At 38.7% G+C, this 27782-nt stretch overlaps 1 protein-coding gene and 1 long non-coding RNA gene across 2 annotated transcripts; one reads left to right on the forward strand and one right to left on the reverse strand.

Annotated features, from left to right (window-relative positions):
- Positions 1 to 1146: 1146 nt before the first annotated feature.
- Positions 1147 to 27782, reverse strand: LOC109037312 (uncharacterized). Its single transcript, XM_019051911.2, has 5 exons — positions 26870 to 27782; positions 24528 to 25001; positions 22090 to 22158; positions 20589 to 20678; positions 1147 to 2361 (listed from the first exon to the last, which is right to left on the reverse strand). Exons 1-5 carry the CDS (start codon positions 27188 to 27190, stop codon positions 2215 to 2217), a joined length of 1101 nt encoding a protein of 366 aa, XP_018907456.2. The 5' UTR covers positions 27191 to 27782; the 3' UTR covers positions 1147 to 2214.
- Positions 10281 to 12974, forward strand: LOC140224995 (uncharacterized). Its single transcript, XR_011900206.1, has 3 exons — positions 10281 to 10441; positions 12321 to 12484; positions 12778 to 12974. It is a non-coding gene; the product is annotated as an uncharacterized lncRNA (long non-coding RNA).

Genomic DNA, 27782 nt, shown 5'->3' on the forward strand with positions numbered 1-27782 from the left:
TTGACAGTGACATTTTTCGTTTTCAAAGGTTATCTACCCTTTTGGGCCCTAAGAGCTACATATTTCGACTTGTCCATACTCTCCCAACATGGGTACTCTGACTTTGCCTATAGCTTGTCCGCATCAAATTCAATAATCAGCCTGCAAGTCGGAAATCGGACCTAAACCTTCTTCATCAGAGGAACCAGCGCTGGAACCACTACACCACAGGAGGCGGACTTTTAAAAATATATTGTCGAACGCCAATTAACAATAGTCAAACTCTAAATATTCTTAGAGAGTGTCTAAATTATTTTATGGATAATTCCGGGTTAACACTGGGATTGGCACCACTGGCCGCTGTTAATCGCTCATTGTAACCTACTCCTTGGATCAGTGATAAACTCGGTCTCTTACGCAAAAGACCCGAAGAAGTAGGAAAGGTAAGCAAAGAGTCGTCGAGCAGTAGGCGCCCCCCTCCCCCTCCCCCGGGCGCAACTTCATCACACCGGGGGGGGGGGGGGGGCAACAACATAAGCGCGGGAAAACGCTGCGTCTGGTTATCTGTTAGATAACATTTTCATCGGCGGCGCATAAAAATGGGCACGGGTGATTATTATTCAGCTGTTTTTAATTTTTCTACCACGGTGGAAGCTAATTTGTTGACCAATGCAGGCGGCAAGGTTAAATGGAGTCAAGTGCACTCGCGTCGACCGCTCTTGGACCCAGACTTGCAAATTCAACGAGTCGCATTTTTCATTTCGGGCTCCCCTCTTTTTTATGATATTTTGAAATCATTGCACTTTTGGACGTGCGCACGACGTACATACTGTTAAAAATTGAAGAGATAAACTCAGTGGCGGAGTCTCTCAGCGCCCAAAATCCCCGACTTTGTACTATTTTGGGCTGAAAATGCCTGGAGAAAGTTTTCTGGCCTACTTCAAAAATTGAAGGCGAAATAATGGTGTGCGAAACTTCCAATCCTCTCTCGTGCTAATTGCACCGTTAAAAATTGAGGAGTAGTCCAAATCTTCAATAGGGTTATCAATCACCAGTTATCATTTCTTAGCTTTAGTATAATTTAAATTGTAAATTTCCTAATACTGTATATAGTATGTGTAATTCTCGAATAAAATTCAAAAAAAAAAAAAAGAAGAAGAAGGTGGTGCTGGAGTCTCTGAGTCTCTGAGTCGGACTCTCCTAGAAACCCCGAGTGATACAAATGCGAAATGAAATTAGCACCATGAAAGCATATGAAACTCCGCAAAATGAAGAAATTCCGCTCCGTAATAGTGTAACGCACTCCGTAAGGAACACAAATCACTCTCCGCATTCATATCACTCGGATTTTTGTAAGCGCTATACATATAGACCCCGGCACAGAATTTCAGTCCAAAATGTTGAAGAGTGTAATGCCGTACTGAGGAAGAACGCCGTATGAACCTTCGGGCATTGCCAAATTTGCTTCGATTAAATACAAATTTTTTGAGAAAGTTGAAATATGTTTCTGCTAATTTTTAAGACAATTTTGTCCGCAATTTCATCGTAAAGATCTGAAAATTTCAAGGAAAAATATGCATCACGTTCTTCAAAAATACATGTTTTATTCGGGAAAATTTGGCAACTCTCGAATGTTCATACGGCGTTCTTTCTTGGCACGGCAGTATAATTCTCGGAGATCTCTGCGATTCTGGTAATCTTCACTGAAAAAAAAAAATCTCGGTGTATTAACTGAGAAAAGGGTATAAAATTACCAAGAATTCAGGGTTCTATTTGATCCCAGTTTTTTCTTGGTAAAATTACCATTTATGGAATTTTTAATTTTACCGAGAAATCTCGGTGAAATTATTGAAGTTTCTCGGTAATTTTACTGGACCTTGGTAAAAACGCCAATATTTTTTATCGACTGTAGTAGAATTACCAAGATAAAATGGCAAAGTTACAGGGAATTAATTACCAATAAAAGTGGTATTCTTACCTGAAAAAACAGTAAAAATACCGGTTTTTAGGTAAGCTTACCAGTCGGTCTTAGTAAAATTACCAATAATTGGTAAAAAAAGAGATGGTAAAGGTACCAACGGACCTTGGTAAAAACGCCGAGAATTATTTTACAGTGTTATTTTCCCAAAAATGTATGTTAGCAGGGTCCTTTTCCCTCCGGGGTCCGATCATATATTCGTATGAAAGTTGAGATTTTGGAAATTTTGGAAATTTTGGAAATTTTAAGAAAGAGCCCTATTTATTTTTCAAAAGGGATTTAGTCCACTCCGGATCCCTACTGCCATCATACCGGGCCGGGTCGACCATCCCTTTGAGGAGTCTATGCAAATCGGGCGTCATCTCCATGATGACGATAAAATGCGTCACAAGAGTCACCGTCATCTGGAAGAAGAAGGAAAAAGAAAAGATGAAAAATACTCTGAAGGTCTGGATAATCTGTTCCATAATGCGTAAGGCGCAGAGTTTTTCCGTAAACCAGCCGTCTCTGTAAATCGTAAACAACTCTTCGGGAAATCGCGACAATGTTACGTAAAATGCGTTATCGTAGCCGAGTACTATGGAGATATTATCTATCTAAACGCAAAACCTTCCTCAATGATAAATTTGACGTCAAAATTTATAAAATCCCACGCTACGATGGCGCTCGTCCTCTTTATTGCGCAAATTTTATGACAACTTTATGACGGTGTATCAGTCGCAAAGGAAGTTAAGGCGACCGAATTGACAAAAACATTGCTAATTACTCAAATGAAGGGTATTCTTATTTGTACCCACTGTTGTACTGCCGTGCTAAGGGAGAGCGCCGTATGAGCATTCGAGAGTTGCCGAATTTCCTTCGATAAAATGTTTATTTATGAGGAAAGTTATGAATATTTTGCCTTCAGATTTTCAGAATCTTCATGCAAAATTGCGAACAAAGTTATCTGAAAAATTGGGAGGAAAATATTCATAAATTTACCGAGAAAGTCGCATTTTATCAAAGGAAATTTGGCAACGCCTGAAGGTTCATACGGCGTTTTTCCTTAGCACGGCAGTGTAGTAGTAGTCCCTTTGCTGATAGAAATTGAGTAAGGAGGACACTATGACCCTTCAGTGACAAGTTTGTTCACCATTTGGTAAATATTTAATAGGTAATAAAACACTAGTTAGGGTTTGAAACCAAGGAGCATTTTCTCCTCGAAATTTGTCGAAAATTCGGAAGACACAGTGATTTATATCTGGATGCACGATGTTGCAACTATTATGCATAAATAATTCATTTTGATTTAAATTGTCCATTTGTAATATCCGATTATCTGTAAAAAGTTTTGTTTTTTGTTAATTTTTTGCTTGTAACTTCAAACTTTTTACTTCCTTATAGGCAAAATCCGACTTAAATCAATGACTGGCAGATTAACTAACTTCAGTTTTCTTTACGATACGGTTATTTCCTGAGAGTGTTGAATGTTTCCCTCCAAATTCACATTAACTGCCCTAGAAATATGGAAGAAAACTAATCTGAATTCTAAACCTAGAAATTTGCCAGGGACCCTGTATTTTTTCTTTTTTTTTCTTTTCAAGTATGATTTGATGTAATTAAATTAAATTTGGATTTTCTTACGACCAAACAATTTTAAATGAATTTTTTTTGGTAAAAAATACGCACGAGTCCCTCTTTTCCAGGTTGATTTTGAAGCATTTCAATAAGTTCAACACGCTTACTCTACACGTTTGTTAAAGAAACACGTCTTGTGACCAGTAAATTTCTTTTTAACCAGTGGCTCGATTCAATTCCCTTTTTCAAAATAATTATACAAAAATTACATTAGTACTCAAACTTTTTAATCATGACACCCTCCCATTGAAAGTGCCAAACAAAATGTCTTTGAAATTATTTTTATAGTGAAGTGCAATTATTTCTAGAAATTATAGACGATAAAACGCGAAAGAAAGTGGGTTACTGTCGTAAGCTCCTTTTTTTAAACTTCGAAATCAACAGCCCACATCTAACTGGAACTCTCCTCACAGTTCAAAGAACTATCTGGAACCTACTGGTGCTACCAAGAAATACTACCCACTTAAAGTCTAAGATCTAGCCGCCTCATTAGCCACTGGCAGCACGCTGTCTGGAAATGATATCCGGGATTCTGAAATAAAGTCGGCTCTATTCTCACACTATTGCACAGTATACCGCACACTGTTGTATTTTACATGGAGCTGCCTGAAACTACCTAATTGCTAAATCCGTTAAATTTGATGAGACAGGAATGATGGGGTAAAACACACCGCACTGAAGATGCAATTTAAGGGCATGCTGGACAGGTTCCAGAATCAAGGCAGACAAAAAGTAAACACAAATTAAAAACGTAAATAAGTAACGCCAAGTTCAATTACACTTGGCTAAGATAACTTCACCCTTTATTAATATGTAAATCTTATAACTTTATTAATACTTAGAACCCTGACGGGATGTTGGAGTTTTTAAGCCAACGTGCGTAAAAAGTTCAGCTTAAAACTGAAATCCCATTAGAGCGGGAAAAAGCTCACACACAAGCACAATTTTCCCTCAAAGAACTTATAGCTCTGTCTTCCCGCTAGAATGTAAATACGAGCCTGCCCTCTGTCTGGGTTGTACGAATCAAATAAAAATGCCAAAAAAAAGTAACACAGCAAAAAAAAATTAAAAATGATAAATAAAAACTTTATAAAGTATAGCGTCTAACCTATAAAAGTAACCAGTTTACTAAAGTCTTAGACTAAATAAAATAAAATTTAATGGCTTGCATTATGTGCCCACCCAATTAAATTTCTCTAAAATAAAGAGTTAATAAAACAGAAAAAAACAAATGCTTGAATAAAACAGACAAAAGTTTTAACCTCGCGTTGCATTGTTTTTTTATGTAAAAAACAGAGTTCATATTATTCCCCTTCATTTTTGACGTATGACAGCAACGTATGCCTATCTTTCAGAAATAAAAATGCTCACCCTGCTATGGAATGAACACTATCTAATCTAATTAGAGCAAGGGAGCGTGAACCACCTTCAATTTAGATGGTTATGCAACCAATTCAACAAATAGCTGTTTTAGCCCATGCTCAAAAATGCAGGCGAGCTACGCTCTATATTACGCTAAGACTAAGGTTCCTTGCTTTCAGTCATGCTGGAAAGCATTGTTTTCGTGCAAACCATCAGTTTCACTTTTGATTGGATGAAAGAAAGCTATCAGGACTTGAACTCTCAATGGCGCATAGCATTATACACTGGAAAAAAAAACATTGGATCGATCTAGAGTCCAGACTCTTAAAAACGTCGACAAGAAAAAATACTCTTGATTCAATCGGATTTTTGCTTAAATCAAGAACCAAGCCTCTTAATTTGAGCGGATTTCGTTTTGATTCAAGCAAAAATCCGATTGAATCAAGAGTATTTTTTCTTGTCAATGTTTTCAAGAGTCTGGACTCTAGATCCAAGCGACTTTTTGTTCCAGTGTACTTCTGTGTAACAACGAATGTTTTAGTTTTTAAACATTTAATTACTTTTCTGTGGCATAATGTTCACATGTGTGCATACCAGATGTTAAACATTTCGACAATTTTCGGGGGGGGGGGGGGGGAGGGGCGGCCCCCCGGTCCCTCATTCCATCCTTCCTTTAGAGGTATCTGGATCTGCCCATGTTTTAGCCATCGACATATTACCAGTTCTGATCTATTCTACAATGGTCCGTCTCCAAAACTTTCAAAATAGATGCATTCACTTTTTTTTATCAGAATTTAAAGTTAAGCACTACAGTGTGCGTTGTTATGTCAGCCTCGATGCAACCAGAAATTGCGCCTTATATTCAACCAGTGCGGCAACATGGACTCCGAGGTAAATATAAAGAGTATCGAATGATAAAAAGCGGCATAGTTTTCCTTCTTTTTTTCTCCGAACATTCCCCTTTACTATTACTCTCATGTTTTCACGCCCAGGGCCGGAGTCTCTGGAAATCGGGGCTTAATTACCGGTAATTGTCGATAAGAGCTTCCGTAATCATCGCAGGCAGCCGCCGCGCCAAGCCGGCGAGACAAAAGGAATATTTGTTTAGGGCTTGTCAGTGAAAACAAATAAAAACCCATCCGTAAAACTTCCATCGCTGAGCGGATAGGTGAAACGGCAAAGGTCAAGTATGTGGAAAGCTGAAAAACTCCTCGGTGTTACTCACCCCTGAGGGTTTCACAATCGATTTATTGAAGCGGCAATCGCTGGCAATTTAAAGTTGGTTCAATTATTTGCTTCCTACTCAGTCATGTAACTATACGATGGCTGAAGAACCACCTAACTGACAATTTTGGCGAAAATGAGTCGGCAACTTTGGCGCATTTTGCAGTATAAAATACGCAAGGAACGAAAAAGTTGCTTAAGTAACATCCCGAATGTTAAGAATGTGTACGACAACTGTTGAATGTTGATCTGAACGCTACGGCTGTTAACGTAACGTCCTAGATTCGTTAGATTTACAGCATTTGAGATGTTACTTAAGCAACTTTTTCGTTCTTTGCGTATTTCATACTGCAAAATGCGCCAAAGTTGCCGACTCATTTTCGCCAAAATTGTCAGTTACGGCTGTAAATTCAACGAAGCTAGGATGTTACGTTAACAGCCGTAGCGTTCAGATCAACATTCAAGAGTTGTCGCAAAAATTCTGAACATTCGGGATGTTACTTCAGCAACTTTTTTCCCTTGCAGAAGCTGATGTTTTTAAGTTTTTATTCCGATTCTACATGGGAGGGCTGTGATGACGCTATAATGTATAAAAAATTGCAAACCTATTCTTAAAATTACAAAAATGGCGAACTTTTTTCTTTGTCCTGTAAAATCGTCGGTTTGAGGATAGGCGATATTCTTACTCGGTGGCTGTTGGCGTTATTGTTTAATTGTAATAGTTACGAGGTATCTACATCACATGAGACGTAAAATCTTGAAATATCATTTGATATGTCGTGAAGACTCTTAGAAATAGACTGAAATGTGGGACTGGAGTGTAGGTAATGGTGTAAGTGTAGGCATATGTATTCTGCCGTGCTAAGGCAAAAACGCCGTATGAACCTTCAGACGTTGCCAAATTTCCCCTGGCAAATCACTAATTTTCAGGAAAATTTTAAAATATTTTTCCGGCAATTTTTAAGATAATTTTGCTTGTAGTTTTTTTTTTTTTTTTTTTTTTTTTTTTTTTTTTTTTTTTTTTTTTTTACTACTTCAAAAAGCCCACAAGGGCTAATCCCACGCTTTAAGTCCCATTCCCCCTCCGTCCCTATTGAACCAGCCCCAGGCAACCATTGTTCCGTTTGATCCAAACAGTCCGAAAATTTCAAGGAAAAATGTTCACAATTGTCTTCAAAAATAAACATTTTATCGTAGGAAATTTGGCAACTATCGAATGTTCATACGGCTTTCTTCCTTAGCACGGCAGTATTCAGAGACAAGTGATGTCAACGTGCGGTAAAATCTCCTAGGTCGCGGCGTCGAGAAAAAAATACGATGAGGTGTGAAGATACCCCAATCTTAAAGGTTATTAACCTGAGTGGGTTGAACCCCTATATTTTCAATTCCGTTAGTTTGTGGCCAAAATAAGATGAGAGAAAAAATGCGGAAAATTCATAAATGAACAGGAGAATAGAAAGTAAGAGTAAAGTAATATCCTCGTACGCATGATAGTGGTGAATGGAGGTCATAGAACCATAAACCGGAAATAAGTCTGCGGAGGCGCCTGGGCCTACAAAAATACTGGAAAATTGATGCTTTGGATTTCTCTTTTATTTCAGATTCAGATTTTGTATCCGTAGATCAATGTTTTGAAGAGAAAAATTTTAAAAATTTGGGACATACTGGTTTAATCAAGCTGTAATGAATGACAATTATTTCACTATCACTAGCAGGCATTCGATCGAATAAAGTGCAAACTTACGCTTACGCTTTTAGCTTTCGCTGTTACGCGAAAAATTGACTCTCCGTCGTAAAATTAGCTTCGAGGCATTGACAATTGTTTTCGAAAAGGGGATGATGAGCGTCATTAAGTGAGGAGATCAAAATAGCTTTCGAACTTTTGTCAAATGACAAATTACATAAAATTTCCAAGATCGGTAAAAAATTCTTCACTTCGAAATGTTCACCTTTTTGGTAACATAGAGATGCTTTATCACCTCCCGTCCTCATCCGCCATGTGTCACTCTCTCAGAAGAGATAGCACAGACAATTTTTAGACGTGCGCCCTTTTGATCGCTTGAGAGACCTCTAACATTTTTTTTCTTCTAAAGTGATAATTAATTAGGGCACATCCTATTTTCGGCTGTGTTGCTCAAGAGGCCTTCGGAGCACCACTACAAATGAGACAAACGAAACTAACACAATATGGAAATAGAGAAAATGGAAAGACGGCGCAGAGATACAACTATTCATGCTTGATGGATGCCTGTGTTGCATCTGCAAAATTGAAGGCGCGATGGCGCGAGCTGTGAATTTCCGATGTTCCGCAGCTCCGCTTTGTGCTGCTAATAAGGTGTCGTGAGAAAAGTTAAGAAACGGGGCTCGATTATTACAACTCTCCTATTTACGGCTGTGTTGCTCATGCAGTCTTTAAAACACCGCTATACAAATACAAATAAGAAAACTGAAACAAACAAAGTATGGGAATAGAGCAAAGTAAAAGGAGGCGCGTTGATGACGGCGCAGAGATACAACTATTCGTACATGATGGATGTCTATGTTGCATCTGAAAAATTGAAGGCGTGATGGTGTTAGGCGTGAACTCGCAATGCTCCTTTCTATGCTGTCAGTGAGGTGTCGCTCCAGATTCGAGAGACAAATTTAAAAAACTAGGCCCGATTACGTCTCGACTCTGTTGTCCCTCAATTTTTGTCTTCTTTTTTTCAACCCGAAGTTTGATTCTTCTTTTAATGTACAAATATTTACAGACCTACATCTACGGCTCGTATGTACCGCGGTCCCTTACAACTCACGTGGCACGTTTTTTAAACAAGTCTCATAAGCGCTTTTATATGTAGATGGGCAATGCTATGAAAACTGTCCAATTCCAGTCATGATCGTTTTATTTGTAAAATATGTGATAAAAAGTATCACATTTCACCTAATGTGGTGTAAAATGGGTGTTTTTAACGAATTACAACCATTACAATTGTGTAAATTGATGGATCAAGCTTCATTTTCACGAAGCACGTTGCAATGTTTACAACCTCATAACTTGTTTTTGGTCTGATAAATTTTTCTGATTTTTGTACTAATTTCATCAAAAATACTGCAGTTGAGTAAACAATCCATTTGATTACGAAAAAAAATTGTCATCCACTCAAAATATTTCGAAAATATGCTGTCAGTAAGTTTCACATCACGACCGTCCCAGGTGTTTTTGCTTGTCAAAACGGTCGCTAGGAGGGGTTAAATCGTTGCGAAAAGTGATTTGAAAGTGTACAAGTGAAATGAAGTGAAGTGTTCGCCCAACGTCATTTTGAAAATTCTACCATAATTTGAAAGGAAAGTATACTTAGCTGAACCTTTTTTGCGTCACGACTGTAACGCCCTTTATTTTATGAAGCGTGTAATATTCTGAAAAATCTTTGTGCCCACTTTATAGTCCTTAATACTAATTACAAGTTTACCAACTTTCGATATTGTACCTCATTGCTGTTGAGTACACCCGCCGTTTTTTTTTTTAAATTTTTCACGACCGTCGCATCGCATCGGATGTTTAATGTGACGATTGTGTCTTCTACATGTACTTGAGTCAATCATTAATTTTAATATCACTACAATCGAGCGAACGGGAATGGGGCATAGAACTCCCACGCCCCCCCCCCCCCTTGGATCCACCTGTGATCGTAAAACAACGCTACACCTGAATATTTCAAGGAAAAATATCCGTAGTTTTCCTAAAAAAATAAATTGGTATTTTTTAGAGGATTGTTTGGCAACGCTTGAATGTTCATACGGCGTTCTTCTCCCTTAGCACGCGGATATGATGAACCGACAAAAAAGTACTCGCAGGGCAGTTCCCTTTCGTTGTTTTGGACACGTGAGGTGCCGTGGTCTCAATAAAACAAATGCCTCTTGCGCACTCCTGGCTAATTGTGTTTACGAAGGAATGTCCCTTCCTTCCTTTGTTCCAAAAAGTTGGGATTTCCCGGCACTGAAAAACAAGGAAAAAGTTTCTAAATGACATCCTAATTGCAAGAGTGGTCAGCGGGGGGGGGGGGGCAGGTTGGGGTTGCTTGTGGTGGCTACAGACCTAGATTATAAAAGAGCAACCCCACCCCTAAAGTTCAATCAGTGTGGATTCAGGGAGCGAAGTGGCTCAATGGGTGATCAGGTCTGTGGGTCAGTGAGTCAATGGGTCAGTGGTTTACTGAATTAGTGGTGCAGTAGTTGAGTGGTTTAGTGGTGCAGTGCAATTAGCGAGTGGAATCGCGACATGAGTTAAGCTCCTAGTATGTGAGTATAGCAGATAATAGCTTTATCATACCTTCTATCTTCATTCTATTTAAACTGTATACTTTTCATTTTTGAAACTTTTTATTTTTCAAATTTTAAAATTCATTTTTTCTATTTTCAATTCCCACTTTTGAGACTTAAAATTTTTAATCTTTGAATATTTTATTTTGGAAATGTTGAAATTGTTATTTAGTTTTTGAAATTTTTATTTTTCAAATTTTAAAATGTAATTTTTCTATTTTCAATCTCTACTTTTGAATCGTAAAGTTATCGTAAATTATCCGTGAATATTTTGTTTTTCAAGTTTAAATTTTACTAGATTCATCCTATTATTTTCCTTTCCTATTTCACGGTCGTGCCTATTTGAAAATAATATGAATCAGTAGAGTACTTTTATTCTTCAAAGAAAAAAACCATCAATGAAATCAACAAGGATTCATATTATTTTTCCGATTTTTCTAGACTGAGAGTAATGTTTTTTCCCCTCTTCAGGTCATTGTTTTGCATTGAGAATGACATCAAATTAAATGGTTGTAGTTAATGAATGCGTAGTACTGTTACATCGTTTGAAAATTTCTAAATATTCAAAAGTGTTTTACTTTTTCCGAGAAAATTAGCCGACTTATCTTCCATTCATTCTCCATAAATAGTTTCAAAAAAGAGAAGACAATTCTCAAAAATTTCATGAAAAATTGCTGATTGGTTTTTGCAAAACAAGAGTTAGACATGAACATTGATTTGAAACGTCACATCAGCCATCTATATACTACTTCCTGCTAAATTTTTAATAAAAGAAAAAAAATTGCGCATGAGTTGCACCGTTAATTAGACGTATTTCTGCCAAATGGAGCTATGTGTATTGTGAGCCCTGTTATGCATATATTCTTATGAGTCTCAGGGCGCATGTCTTAATGCACATAGCTCCATTTGGCAGAAATACGTCTAATAAACAGTGCAACTCATGCGCAATTTTTTTATTTATTAAAAATTTAGCAGGAAGCAGTATATAGATGGCTGATGTGACGTTTCAAATCAATGTTCATGTCGAATTCTTGTTTTGCAAAAACCAATCAGAAATTTTTCATGAAATTTTTGAGAATTGTTTTCTCTTTTTTGAAAATACTCATGGAGAATGAATGGAAGATAAGTCGGCTAATTTTCTCGGAAAAAGTAAAACACTTTTGAATATGTAGAAATTTTCAAACGATGTAACAGTACTATACGCATTCATTAACTACAACCATTTAATTTGATGTCATTCTCAATGCAAAACAATGACCTGAAGAGGGGAAAAAACATTACTCTCAGTCTAGAAAAATCGGAAAAATAATATGAATCCTTGTTGATTTCATTGATGTTTTTTTTCTTTAAAGAATAAAAGTACTCTACTGATTCATATTATTTTCAAATAGGCACGACCGTGAAATAGGAAAGGAAAATAATAGGATGAACCTAGTAAAATTTAAACTTTAAAAACAAAGTATTCACGGATATTTTACGATAACTTTAAGATTCAAAAGTAGAGATTGAAAATAGAAAAATTACATTTTAAAATTTGAAAAATAAAAATTTCAAAAACTAAATAACAATTTCAACATTTCCAAAATAAAATATTAAAAGATTGAAAATTTTAAGTCTCAAAAGTGGGAATTGAAAATAGAAAAAATAAATTTTAAAATTTTCGCATGAGCTGCATTGTTAATTAGACGTATTTCTGCCAAATGGAGCTATGTGCATTAAGACATGAGCCCTGAGACTCATAACAGTATATGCATAACAGGGCTCACAATACACATAGCTCCGTTTCGCAGAGACACATCCAATTTACATTTGATGTTCCTTCACTAACTTTGCTTTTTTGATTTTTCTTTTTTTTCAGATCGGCAAGAAACTAAGTCTGTGAAAGCGCTTCCAGCACCGTGTGCAAAGGTTTCAACTTATTTTCTTGAATTGGAATTTTTCCTCCTCTTCAAACGCTTCATACTAACTTCCTAATTGACAAGAGACAGGGTCCGAAAGGATGCTACTTTCAGCGTATTAATCGTAAGTAAAATTGATTGCAGAATTTTTATTTTTTTCTCAAATATCATGCTAATTTTCATCTCCATGTTAATTATTATATTAGGCTTTCTTTTTGTTCTTTTTCAGATCGGCAAGAAACGAACACAGTGAAGACAGTTTCACATTGTTTTATATTGATTTTTTGTTTTGAATACCTCATATTGATTTTGCTCTTTAACCGACTGGTAGGAGACAAGCACTTAGAAAACTGTTCAACTTCATTTCATTTTACTCTATTTACCTGAACTAATTTACTATTGTTTATTTTTTTTCAGATCGGCAAAAAACGAGCATAATGAAAGCTATTTCACTTCATTATTTACTATTGTCCACCAAGTCCTACCACCGAGGGTAAAATCTGTGATTTAAAGGTTATAGTTGAATCACGGTGATGTGCATTAATTTGAATGATGAAGTAACTCGCCTTATTGCTGTGACCTTGTAGTCTCACTTTAATGGTACTCCTTTACAATAGGACGTAACAATTTGGTAGTTTGATGGATTTTTTGTTGAATTATTTGTAGTGTTGTAAAAATTGGACTGCATTTTGCAATTTGGAACTATAAATCCTGGCCCAGTTTAAAAACAACGTATGTACCATTAGTCTCCCTATGCACATAAGTGTTTTTTCAGATGAGCCAGAATTTATAGTTCCAAATTGCAAAATGCAGTCCAATTAACAGAAATGTTGGTGTAATTCACCAGAAAGTACCCGTACAGTTTGAATTAACCTACAGCGGAAGAAAACACTGAATAATTGCTCATGAAATCAATACTTGAAGAAAAATTACAAAAGTAGAGAACAATATTGCACTATTTTCCAAGTGGTATAAATGAATTCCAGATTTTTTACTACTAGATGATTACAGTACTTTTAGAAAGTATCAAGTTTGACGAGGCAATTTATAGTGAACAAAACAATTTATTGGCGTAAGTTTTTATTTTTAAGTTAGGTTAAGCGTTGACTAATCATTCCTTTTTTTATTCTTACTTTGTTTCAGGTCTACCAAAAATGCTACTTTACAGTATGAATTCTGAATGCCATCCGCTGCAATCCTTTTTCAGTGATTTGTGGAACCAAAATACTTAAAACCACGGCGTGCATCAATGCGGGTGATGGTGTCACTCGTCGCACTTTCTAATAGGCTATGTGCCCCTTCATTATGCCGTGCTGAATAAAAACGACGTATGAACCTTCAGGCGTTGCCAAATTTTCCGTGACAAAACACGAATTTCTCGGTAAATTAATGAATATTTTTCTTTGAATCTTACAGATAATATTGTTCGCAATTTCACCAAAAATTCCTGAGAAGTTCGAGGAAATATATTCATATCTTTCCTCAGAAATATACATTTCTGGACCTATGGATGCCAACTAGGACCAACATCCAGAAGATCCAGGCGGTCCAAAGTCTCATACTCAGGGGGTTCACAGGGGTCAGGTGGGATGACTACGTCAGAAACGACACCATCCATCAGATCCTCGGTGTTCCTCCTGTAGTTGAAACAATAAAAGATTTCACAGCCAGATACGCCCAAAGGCTGGCCAAGCACCCCAACTCCCGGGCTCTCAGATTACTCCAAAACTGCAAAAAGGGCCTCAGACGCCTAAAAAGGCGAAAACCTTTTGACGGCATCGAAGACCTTGATTAAAAGACAGAATGGCCTCTGTTTTCTTCTAGACCGCTAAATTTTTTTATACATATATTGTTTATTTACTCATGTTAACCTATTTGTTTTAAGACCCGAAAAAGACACCCATTAGCTTAACCTTTTTACACTTACTTCTACATTCTTATACATATTTTTCCAACCAAAGTCTAGATATCCTAAATATTGTACACTATTCCGTAGTTTTCTGAAATTTAATTGTAATATGTAGAACACTACGGCAACACCCGGCTGAAAATCAAGCCAAGTCATTAATTTAATGACCATGAAACTAGATTTTGATCTAATGGGAATTTGAACTTCATTCCTTGAATGACTCATGCAATAAAATTAAGTAATCGGGCAATGTAAATAAACAAAGACTAAAATTTTAAGGATAGGCTATAACTATATTAACTACATTAACTATATTATATAATAACTATATTAATGTTTGTAAATAGATACTATTTACAAGCCTACAATTAGCTAGAGTTTAATATTAGACTCATAAGTTCATATGCCAATCTTACTCTTATTTTGATCATCATCATGTAAAAACAATTAATACGTTGTAGTTTTGTTTATAAATAAAAGTTAAAAAAAAAAAAAAAAGAAATATACGTTTATCTGGGAAAATTTGGCAACTCTCGAATGTTCATACGGCGTTTTTCCTTAGCACGACAGCATAGGAGATGTAAAAATTTTGTAATTGAACAGATTTTCTTTAATTGTAAATTATCATTAATGGTATAAAATTAACAGAGATTTTGGCATAACTATATAAAAATACATTAAAATTCCTGATTGATTGCTCATGGAAGCAACAGCGAAGAAAAAAGAAAACATGACAAAAATATAGGAAAATTGCATTCCATTCCACATAATTAATAATATCAAATTAGAGACTATTGGAAACTATCGAATTTGACGAGTAAATTTGGTATTAACAATGAAATTTTCCCGCTAAAGTTTCTATTTTCAAATTAGATTAGGCTCCAACTAATCATTTCTTTTTTTATTCTTAGTTTGTTTCAGATCTGCAAAAAACGAAGAAAATGTTCCGCACTAAGGACGGAAGTAGTGCCCTCCAGAATGTGTATTTGTCGAGTAAAATTCAAATAGTATAAACTGGAATACATTTTGCAATAAGGAACCACTATTTCTGGGCCTTTTCAGTAACAACATACATGTCATTAGTTTCCACATGCAGATATGTGGTTTCATGGGAGAACCAGCGCTAGTGGCTCCTTATTGCAAAATGTAATCCAATTATCAAAAGTAAAATTTAATATTTGAATTATTCAATGCATTTTAATTTATTACATTTATAAAATATATAAAAATAATTATTTTAAATTTACTGTGCAGCACTTGCCTTGAATGCCATCTGCAGTTTTTTAATAATATTTACATTTCCTTCCAGTTCTGCGTATAGTTATCATGTATTACTATTACTATCAAACAATATTGCATCCAATTGAAAGTAAGTAAACTGCATAACGCAAAAAGGAATTATCTTTCCGGTTCACTGTAAAAAACACATGTGTTCCACAAATTTTACACACAAATAGGTGATTTTTAAAAGAACCAGAAAAGTTAGTTTTGTTTTGCGTTATACAGTTGAGTTACTACAACTGAATGCAAAATTGTAGTTGAAGCTACATGGTGTAGTCCAAAGACAGTATGTAACTGCAATTCAAATTAAATTTTGGGAAAATAAGACGTAAATTTCATTAATTGGGCGTATTTCTATCAAACGGAACTATGTGCATTATGACATGAGCCCTGTTATGCACATATACTTATGGGTCTCAGGGCTCATGTGGTATTGCACATAGTTCCGTTTGACAGAAATACGTCCAAATATAGCATGTTCCCTTAAGAAACATTTTGACAAGAGAGTACTGAACATATTTATGCTAAAAGGAACTATGTTTCATGCTTCGAACTCCACGAACTTCATGCAAATCCCATGTACACGATTCCCTATAGGATGAATACGTCTCTAATTGATGATAAAGGAACAATTTCTTAATTAGAAGTCCAGTAGCCAGTCTTGTCCCCTGTTACAAATCATACTAATATTTCTTGATGTTTTTGTTTGTTCCAGAAGAAGCGGGCTCGGGGGGAGGAGGGTGGCTCGCTAAGGGAGGAGGTTCCCGGGGAAAGGGGGGTCCGTGGGGTTGGGAAGGATCGCGGTGTAAGATTTCCCAGGGGGAGGCTCCCGGGGAAAGGGGGGTCCGTGGGGTTCGTTGCGGGGTCGCGGAATAGGGTTTCCCAAGGGGGTTTTTCCCGGGGGAGGGGGGTGCGTGGGATTCATGTAGGATCGCGAAGAATAAGGGTTCCTAAGGGGGGTAGGGGCCGCGGATTAGGATCACGGGGGGAGGAGTAGGATTTTTTTTTTTTTTTTTTTTTTTTTTTTCTGCGACTGGCTTGCTGAGATCCTCCGGGGCGTTACGTCCCGGGGTCTGCCGTCGCCGGCAGGGGCGCCCGCCGGGACCCCGTGGGTCCGTTGGGTGCCCCTGCCCCCGACTCCCCGCGAGGGGGGTCACTTTGCCCCCCGCAAGGGGGGGCTTTTTGACCCCCCTCGCGGGGGGTCGGGGGTGGGGGCGCCCAGCGGACCCTTATGGGGTCCCGGCGGGCGCCCCTGCCGGCGACGGCGGCTCCGGGGCGTTGCGCCCCGGAGGATCTCAGCAAGCCACGAACAGAAAAAAAAAAAAAAAAAAAAAAAAAAAAGGGAGGAGGTGGGAAAGGAACCTGGACGCCGGAAGCCGGGGTTGGGGCTGCTGGACGCCATCGTACCGGGATCGTCGATTTTTTTTTTTTTTCTTTTCTTTTTTTTCTTTTTTGTATTCTCTGTTTCAGGTGCTGCTGCTGGACGCCATCGTACCGGGATCGTCGAGTTTTTTTTTTTTTTTTTTTTTTTTTTTTCTCTCCTTTTTTTTCTTTTTTGTATTCTCTGTTTCAGGTGCTGCTGCTGGACGTCATCGTACCGGGATCGTCGAGTTTTTTTGTTTTTTTTTTTCTTCTTCTTTCCTTTTTTTTCTTTTTTTTATTCTCTGTTTCAGGTGCTGCTGCTGCCGCTGGTTCCCGCAACCGAAGGTAAGATACCGTTTTGATTCTTCACGTTAATCAATTGTGGAGGGCACTACTCCCGTCTCCCGCGGGTATAACTTTTTTTGGCAGTACCAAAAACGACATGGAGCAGTGGATGGAGCTACGATAGCGTTGGTAAGTGTTTTATTTTGTTTTCTCTCCTCCCTCCCTCTCCTCTCTTCCTTCCCTCTCTCTCCTCTCTCCCTTCCCTTTCTCCCTTTGCTCTTCCCTCTCCCCTCCCCCGTGGATTAGGGCTCTTGGCGATACCACGTTAAAAAAAACGCGCCGAAAGCTCTACCTCCGGGAGCAGTACCTGATCGGGCTCTCCTAAGGTGGTGTGGAAACGAGCATGTCTGAAAGTATTTTCCCAGTTTTCTTCCGAATTATGGATTATAGCTACTAGTGACGATGGAAATAATAAATGAATAATGTCAAAACCTGGGAATCTTTTCATTCGAGGTGATTCGATGGACGCCATATTTTTTGTCAAAACGACATGCAATAAATATTTCTCTTCTAAAATAGCCCGCTTTCATTAAGTTGAATTTCTTTGTCAAAATGGGTAAGTGTAAGTGAATTCTTTAGTCTCCTGACAACACCTTTGTAATTTCAGAATTCGAAAAAAATGACAAGTAGCTAAGAAAATGGAACTAATCCATGCGATATATCGCATTTCGTTCTGACACAAAATATAGCGTCCAAATATCGTCACCTTCCAGGCAAAGTATCACAAGCGCCATGCGACGTTTAAAAATTTCCGCCGCCATTTTATTCCTTTACTGAGAAATTGTTGGTTGAATCTGTTTGGAAATTTCACTAAATTTTATCGGCAGCACAAAGAAAATTCAGTGAAATTTTCGGACAGCTTCGTTGAACAATTTCTCTGTAAAAAAATAAAATGGCTGCGGAAATTTTTAGACGTCGCATGGCGCTTGTGATACTTTGCCTGGAAGGTGACGATATATGGAATTTTTTTCATAATTTGATATAAAAAGTCTGAAAATTCCAAAGAAAAGAATTCACTACATTTTTCATGATTGAATATTTCCGAGAAGAAATTTGACAACATTCGAATGCTCATACAGAGTTTTTACTTAGCATGGTAGCATTTCTCTTCCTCCTCATTATTATCCAGATAGGGCCCATAATAGTAGTTCCACAATGCAAAATGTAGTCCTAATCAAACTCAACACCCTTGTCACATGCATAATACGAGAACGCTGGAAGAGAGGGATAGACAAATCGTGCTGACGCTGCGTTTTGCAAGAGTCGTGAATAGAACTGCCGTGCTAAGGAAGAACGCCGTATGAGCCTTTGAACGTTGCCAGATTGCCTTCAATATGAAGCGAATTCACTGAGAAAATGTTGATTATTTTGCTTCAAAATGTTCGGTCAATTTTTTTTTTGCAATTTGATTCGATGTATCTGAAAATATCACGCGGAAAAATATGAACATAACTTCCTCAAAAATAATGTTTTTTTACGGGGCAATTTGGCAACTCCCGAATGATCATACGGGGTTTGTCTTTAGCACGACAGCGCGCAGACAAAAGAAAGTTGGCGGCCAGAGTTATTCCAAGTAAAGGCAAAGGCAAATAAATAAGCTCGATAAAAAGTGGCTCATTGTTATCGAGTGCTCTTGACGCACTTGGGAGGTGCGTATCGACGCCCCGATCGCGCTATGTAGGTCTGTCACTTTCGATAAACTAACATTGCAAAACCCGATTCAAGTTTGCGTTAATTTTAGTCGAGGAAAGGAGGAGATTCCTCTAGAAACTCGGTAAAAATAGAATCTAACCGGGAGAAAGAAAAAGCTCGGATGTGAGGACGAAACTTGTGACAAAATTTAAAAGACTGGAGTAATGGAGAATTTGCAAGCAAATTTTTTATTGCTTCATCTAGAAGTGCTTAGAGGGCTATTTCACAGCATTTTTTATAATTTTTTTACGGATATGGGAAATAGTATAAAAATAGATTTATAAGTGAGAAAATGCGCCACCTACTGACGTCATCTGGCGGCATTTCCCATTTGAACAAACGTATTTTAGCAGATTAGATCATTTTGTCATGTCTTCTCCAAAAATTGTTCAATTCATGAACTAAGGGTATCTCCGTGTTCAGTTTACTCGGTGGTTTCCACTTAAACACGAAATTTATCAAAGTTCAGACACCTGCAAATTCTCTATTGAGGGGCTCGGAGGACTAGGTGCATGAGCAAAATGTCTGCTATTTCGAAAAAATCGTGTTTGAAGTTTTGGAATAACATCGGTCCAAATGGCGGGAAGAAAGTTCAAACTGACTAATTAAAACTTGGAATTTGGGAGCAATTTTTTCACAGAATATGCATTATATTCTACTTGAAATGATTAATATCTCAATTTTTTTCAAAAACTGCACTTATGCGCCTCGTCCTCCGAGCCTATTAATTCATAAATCGTTGACCAAAGTGCGAATGCGAAACCACGTGTCTCTATTGCTGGGTTTCAAATTTTGAGCTCCTATTTTGTTTTTTCGAAGAGAAGCAAGCCAACTTCAGAGATTGAAGAAGTTTAGTGGTATGGATAAAGCATGGCTCTTAAAAATAAACCGCAGTCGCGCGAATATACATAGAACCGCATCTCGCTGGTTCTGGAACGCCTCATTGAAAAACTTCGGTTGATTCGGTATAAACATTGTCGGTTCGTCAAGCTGCATCTTCGGTTCGAGAAACTAAATATCCGGATTGTATAGTTGAATTATCGGTCGTAAAACTGATTCTTCAGCTCGTAGGAATGAATTTCGATTTTGTCGAATGACGAGGGAAGAAGTCGTTTTGTAGGATTAAGGGTTTGCTGTTTTTTTTTAAAACAGCCTTTAATTTAAATGTTGGTATGCCAAGATAGAATGATGGATTTTTATACGGGGGAAAAACAGCATACTTGTGAATTCGCCAAAAGTACGGTCAAAACAAGTGGTACCCCTGAAACAAACTGAGATTGCATAGCCGGAAATATGGAGGATCTTAATCGTCATTCGACAGGAAATTTTTCACAGCCCAATTATTTGTGAAATGCTGAAGGAAGGGGGGGGGGTGGTGTTGTGATGTGACATAATAAGGTATTTGGTTAATGATACCTACCCGTGAGATAGGCGAGTACACTATGAGGTAATGCTATTGGCCTCATGTTTCAATGCTCTTATCTAATTAGTTATGCGAAATTCTTAATATTTATGTAATTTGTATCGTGAGGATATTAAGATATACTGGAAATAACTGACCCAAATAAAAGAAGTGCATTTCAGAATATACGTAGGAAAAAAACCAGCCTAATATCATCGAGGAAAGGGTGACACTTACAGAGGAAAACAGAAGTCGATCAAGGATGAAAAACCCGCAAACGTTGATTTTGATTGATCGGAGTCGTGTTTGACTGAGAAATAATTGTACCTGGAACCAAGAAAATTGACCTTCTCAGAGCCCCTAAAACTATATAGCGTAACAAGTAAACAAGTAACAGGTGAGTAACGTGATAACTTTATATATCGACGGTGAAACTACCAAACCACGTATCTCGTTTGCGGTGTTTAAAAATCTACGCTCGCATTTTATTTTTTTGAAGTCGACCAAATCAATATCATTCCTTGAAATTTTCACAGAATTTTCTCCGCACAAAGAGGAAAAATCACAGAAATTTTCAATACTAGACGTTAAGTAGTTTTTCATTTAAAAAATAATGTATGACAGGAAGTCTGCGACGTCGCAAACCGAGATACGTGGTTTGGTAGTTTCACCGTCGATATTAAAAAAGTTACTGAAGTTACATTTTGGCAAAAACGCTTAAAAATGTGGTCAGAACTGTGTGTAACAAGGTGACAAGGTTGTACTGGGTGCAGACTATTCGTGGGGAAAGCAAGGCCAGAAAATTGAAACATTTCAATTATAGAGTCAAGGATTTGAGCACTAATTGAAATGTTTGAATTTTCTGGCCTTGCTTCTCCCGCAAACTAGTGTGGATCCAGCTCTATTTTACCACCATATTACATAGATTTCTGGTCACATTTTTATCGTTTCTTTCTATGACGTAACGTCAATAACATTTTCATATCTAGAGTTATTAGTCTATTCTTACAATAGTTACATAGAAGTGAGCTGTTCGGAAAAATTGACAAGATAAGCAGTGTTATAGGGGTAGCATGCACTAACGCATAATTGGACTGCGTTTAACAGAAAGGAACCAAGCCACATCAGCTATTGCCAATTTTAACTGCGGACAGTTTAATTTTTTACGAGAAAACGTTTGTGCGGATCCTTTTGAAAATGTTAAGGAATTTGCTTCGTACTATGGAGAAAATTCACTGAAATTTGCACGAAAATCCGCACAACTGTTTTCATGTAAAAAATTTAATTAGCCGATTAAATTTGGCAATAGCTGATGTGGCTTGGTTCCTCTCGCTTTCCTAACGCAGTCCAATTGTTGCAAAGTTTGGTAGGATGTTGGAAAAGATGGAGGCTTGCTTTCCAGGATAAGAATATGCTTTGCTTCATCTTCGTATCATTTAACGCATAATTGTTGCAAAGTTTGGGAGGATGTTGGAAAAGATGGAGGCTTGCTTTCCAGGATACGAATATGCTTTGCTTCATCTTCGTATCATTTCACAGGATATTAAGAATGGTAACTGCAATATGGACATTTTGTAACAGTTGTTAGCGCTCCGTTTTTCCTATTTAAATCCATCATAAATAATCGATTTTACGTAAAAATTTGCAAAATAAAAAAAATCCCCGTTTCAAACAACAACTGCATCGTGGTTAGGTAACTCTAATCATGCTAAAATAGGTGGAAAAAGGAAAATCTCACCACTATTTGAGCGTCTTTTGAGAGATGATCAAACTTGACAACTTCTAGATCAGTCTCGAACATTTTACTCTACAAAAATAGAGGCAGAGAATGAAAATCAGTAGAACTATTTTCTGTAAGGTATGATAATTCTGAAATGCAATAGGGGAAGGAATAGATGGACTGCATTTTGCAATTTGGAACTATAAATTCTGGCCCGGTTTAAAAACAACGTATGTGCCATTAATTTCCCTATGCACATAAGTGTTTTTTCAGATGTGCCAGAATTTGTAGTTCCAAATTGCAAAATGCAGTCCAGATCTAAAATCAGATGAGAATGCGAGGTGTGAATTTTTCTGTCAAAAACTAATCGTGAACTCCTTAACTGTTTAGCGTTCATCATATGGACTACATTTTGCAATTAGGAACTATAAATTCCGGCCCGGTTTAAAAACGACGTGTGTGCCATTAGTTTCCCTGTGCACATAAGTGTTTTTTCAGAAGAGCCAGAATTTATAGTTCCAAATTGCAAAATGCAGTCCATATATCATCAGCGAGGAACAAACTGCGTCAAACCTTGGATTTCCAAATTATTTTAGTAGGGGAGACGAAACAAATATTTTACCGTTAAATTTTGTACTTTCAACGCGAAAGAGATATCCTTACCCCTAGGGTCATTTTTCAGCCAATGAAATATAATAGCTGCAGTTTATGTGCCACCGATACGACCTCTGGTGCCTTAATAGTTAAGAAGAAAGAGTTAAATTGACGTAATAACTGAAAAATTTCTACTGCGGTCTTTTTTCATTTAATTTTCTGAAAATGCTGAATAATACTATTTACCAGATTAAATCCAAGAGATTTAACACTGTGCATGAGGGGTTATCGCAAAAATTTAATCTAAAATTACCTTTTTCCGCTCTGATTGTGAGTGAAATTCAATTACGTACGGATTTTGCTCCTAGAAACGAGTTGCGCCTTCAAAGAATAAGTCACGCAATTAGTAATACAGTGTTTGACTTTCCTCAAAAACATTATTGTAGACGTACGCAGCAGTTATGCTTTTATCTTTGTGCACGGCTGAGAAGATCGTGAAGTAAGGCTCGAACTTATTTCACAGGTCTGAACTCTCCTTAAAAATATGTTAGATGAATAGGGATGTCGTATTTTTCAAACCAGATTTGCGTTTCCTTATGAATTTTATACTTACATTTTCATTGTTGAATTTCCATGATAGGTGTTAATACTTCTGGATTATTCAAAAAAGAAAAAAATCCTTTCAACCCCCCCCCCCCCTTACTGTCAAGAGCTGACCGCTGGAGTCCATATGGGGAATGTATTGCCATGTCTATGCCACTGTCTGATTGGTCCATTCGTTTTAGACTTTTCATGGGACCCCTGAGGATTAATTGAAACAAACCTGATCGGAAGGAATTAAGGCATCATCGAGAGAGAAATGAATTGGACTGCATTTTGCAATTTGGAACTATAATATCTGGCTCATTTTAAAAACGACGTATGTACAATTGGTTTCCCTATGCAAATAAATGTTTTTACAGATGGGCTAGAAATTGTAGTTCCTAATTGCAAAATGTAGTCCAATTGATAGACACACACAAAATGTAATTTTCAGAGAAAACATCCATCAAACTCTGTTTAGAACTTACTTTACAGAGGTTGGGAATTAGAAATTATTTATCGCTTCTACAACTCTGTTTCCATCTGGTTTGTTTACCTTGGTTCAAACTAGGAGCGGAGGGGCCGCGATGAAAGCCTTCAACTCACCAACCAATCAAAGAGAGGCACCCTTTTCCCGAGGTAAAAGGATTGAAATGGACGAGTTCTACGGGACCCTCAACTCCCGAGAGAGCCCCCGTGAGCAGATACTGCTGCCACAACCTCAGTTGGGATCCTGATTTAGGACCTCATAAAAAATCCGTATCACCACGAATATCTGCCTTGAATCAGTCTTGGCCACACATCAGGGCTATCGCGCGCCGCGCCGCTGCTTCGCTCAAACGCCCAAAATGTCGTTATTTACCAATTTTTTAGCCACCTGCGGCTTATTTTTCAACCATCGGCTTAGGGGTCGTTCAAGTAATACGTAACGCACACGTAACGCAGCCCTACACCCCCCCCCCTTTTGAATCACGTAATGCTGGCCTATCCCCCCATTTTCAAACAATCAAGAAATCGGGAAGGGCGGAATTTTCAATCTTTTGCACCTTCTTTTTCAGAGTTTTTTTGTTGCCTTCCGGCTCGCATTTGTTAGGTAACGCACCCGTGACGCAGCCCTACACCCCCCCCCTCCATGTTTTCATGTAAAAAGTTAAATCGCCGAATTGAATTTGGCAATAACTGATGTGCCTTGGATCCTTCCTGTTTAAGGCGACCCATGTCGTCCTTACAGAACTCTTTCCATAGTGGCAATGCTCTCGCAACACGAATACTGCACTGACCTCCTGGTCGATTTTCTCGCTGAGGAAAGAGATGATGAAAGCGTTGACGTAGTCGAAGACCAAGACCTGGATGTTACCGTCGATGTCCATGTCCCGTTGAAAGAAACCCAAGTAAAGAGTGAAGACGATGTTCAAGTACTTATTGAGGAACATGACCAGGAGCTGGAAGCCGAAGGTGTCGCTGAGGAGGGAGGTGGCGCGACAGAGCTCGGCGTGGAGGAGGCGAAGCTCCTCGAGAACGGCGTCCCGTTTGACGGCGAGCGCCACCTGGCGGGGCCCGGCGGAAGCGAGGCAGAACCCGGTGAGCCGCCGTAGCTCCGCGAAACGCCACTTGATCTCCAGGCAGAAGAGGATGATCAGGTAGGGCACGATGTCCCATACCAAGAAGTAGTAGAGCAGGATGACCGCCCAGCCCAGGGCAGGCAGCAGAGTCTCCGAGGGGGCTCCACCAAGCGCTGAGGAAATCTCGACTACCTGATGAGTAGGAACAGGAAGAAGGTGGAGACGAATCAGTGTTCCATCCTTAAATGGACGTATTTATGCTAAATAAAACTATGTGCAAGTGGAAAGATGGGGTGTGCTCGTTAGCTGAAGACCGTGAGAATGAAAAGGGGATTTTAAAGCGCCAGTGACGTCAGCGACGACGACGGGGACGACGATCTGCGGATCTGAGTCTCTGACTCATGAGCCCTGTCTACAACGTTCTTGTCACATGTCCATGACTCACGAGTTAGCGCTCGGTTCCTTTTGATTTGATGTCGAATCCCGCTTCTCCATTTTCTCAAAGGGAACCATTTCGACGGTGTAAGTCGGCAATCACATAACTCGATTTGCGACGTCGCAGACTTCCTGTCATACTTTATTTTTTAAACGGAAAACTACTCAACGGCTATTCTTTAAAACTGTGGGGAGTTTTCTTCTCTTTGCGAAGAAAATTCTGCCAAAATTTCAAGGCATAATGTCAATTGGTTCTCCTTTAAAAAAAATAACATAGAGGCGGAGATTTTCAGACCCCGCAAACGAGTTATGTGATTGCCGACTTACTCCGTCGATATCCACTTGTACATTGTTTATTATGCAGCCCCAAAAATCGGGGAATTTTTTGGTAAAAATCACACAGGTACAACTTAATAAGATAAATTAATTGTTCGAGTCAATTTGGCAACCTTGGAATGGAGTTACGTTCCTGCGTGCTGCGGACCGATTATTGAAACTGATAGATAAAGCGATAGACAAAGACGACAAAAGGGATTTGGAGGGATCCTATTGGTGGAAACGGGTTGTTGCAATGGACAAAGGAGGTAGGTAATCGACTAAGTAACGGCAACCCACGAGAAACCCGACAGTTAGTCTATCATTTTCCCCCTTAGTCGATGAGAACCACCCATTTCAACCAATAGAATTGCTTTATATTTCCTATGTCATCTTTGTCTATCGCTTTGTCTATCAGTTTCAATAATCGCCCCGCAGGACACGACGACATCATGCAGCTGTTTTTGACTTGAAAAATAAACAATACACTGCCAACAATTACACGTATTTCTGCCAAACGGAACTTAGCGCCAATTTGAATTCCTTTTGAGGAATTTAGTATCCCGGATAGCGCGTTCTGTTAAACGGAACTAAGCGCCATGGAAAAGCATTGCGAGTATAGGTACGAATGAGCCCGACGCCCGGTTCCGCCGCCAATCCAAGCCCCCCTCTACCCTCCTACCTTGATGGCGCTTAGTCCCGTTTGACAGAAATACGTCCAATTTTCGAGTGACATACTGTCTCGGAGTCTGTATCGTCACCTTCCGGCCAAAGTATCACAAGCGCTATGCGACGTTTCAAAATTTCCGCCGCCATTTTATTTTTATAGAGAAATTGCGTATCCGCGAGGGCTACGAGGATGTGTCGGAAGTTAGAGTACCTTTATAGACAGAGTATGGCCATTCGTATCTTTTTACTACAGGAAAACTGTTCCGCTTTTTGATTGGTCAACGAGTTTTTAGGCTTCATGATGCTCTTAGGGCCGTAAATAAACTAACAAGATGGCGGCTCACTGTAACATCGATAAGAAGCTAAATTTGACAAAAATTTCAATTATACAGCAGTAGCAATTTAAACTAGCATATCTACGAATAACACACGAAAACATTGTTAAATCGCCTTTCACCTTTATCGCAGGAGGATGAAAGATGTGCATAACCTCAAACTTCCTTGCTGATAACAGCCATCTTGTTTGTTTATTCACGGCCCTAAGAGCATCGTGTCAGTCTATTCGCTCGCGACCAATGAAAAACCGGAACAGAAATGGCCATACTCTTTCTATAAAGGTACTCTATCGGAAGTGAGCTCACCTGGGACCACTCGCTGTAGGTGAAGTAAGCGGCGATGAGGAGGAAGCTGAGGAGGTTGGGGATGTGCGGGAGGTGGTACTTTCTGACGTAGCCGAGGCGTGCCCGGGTGACGTCATAGGCGTCGAGACTGGCCAGGAGCTGCGGGAGCCGCCGGTCGGAGTTGAGGTAGGAGGCGACGACGAGGAAGTTCTGGAGGATGTAGAGGCAGTTGATGAGGATGAGGGCCACCACCCCCGAAGTCGGGATCATGAACGTCTCCGTCAGTTTGGATTGGATCCGGAAGCGGAAAAGCACCCAGTTCACAGCCGCCACCAGGACCATCGGGTACACCGTGTCCAGGCTCAAGAGCTTCTCATGCACCCCGCCACGGCTTCCTTCCCCAAATGCACGTATTTGGATCAGCGAGAACGAAAACACACCAACTCGATACCTCGAAAATCCTCCCTTTTCATTAAAGGCAGTCAATGGAGATGTTGCATGTGTGAGGAATTTGCGATTTGACAATTGATTCGTAAGTAAAAGTTCGCGAGAAACATGATGGTCCCACTAGTTTTCTCTGAAATCAACTCCCAAGCTCAAAAAAAGCTCTCAAGTTGAGGCATAAATGGAGGGGATATCCCACGCTATCCCCTTGGTAAAAATTGGCGATAGGAGCTGCGTTTCAGAATGCCATAGGAATTCTTACAGTCGGCTGAAGAAGGCAATAGAAAATCATATAGCTGGCTGTAGAAAGCGGAGCAAATCATACAGCCGGGCTATACGAAGCGATAAAAAAGTATACAGCCGGGCTATAGTTCCTATCGCCGGGCTTTACACTTTATCACTTTATAAGAAATTGAGTAGAAATTCGTGTGCTTTGGAAATCATTAAGTTTGATACGGAACCACCATAATATTCACAAAACACACGTTAT

Source organism: Bemisia tabaci, chromosome 7, assembly GCF_918797505.1.
Source record: "Bemisia tabaci chromosome 7, PGI_BMITA_v3".
Lineage (NCBI taxonomy): Eukaryota > Metazoa > Arthropoda > Insecta > Hemiptera > Aleyrodidae > Bemisia > Bemisia tabaci.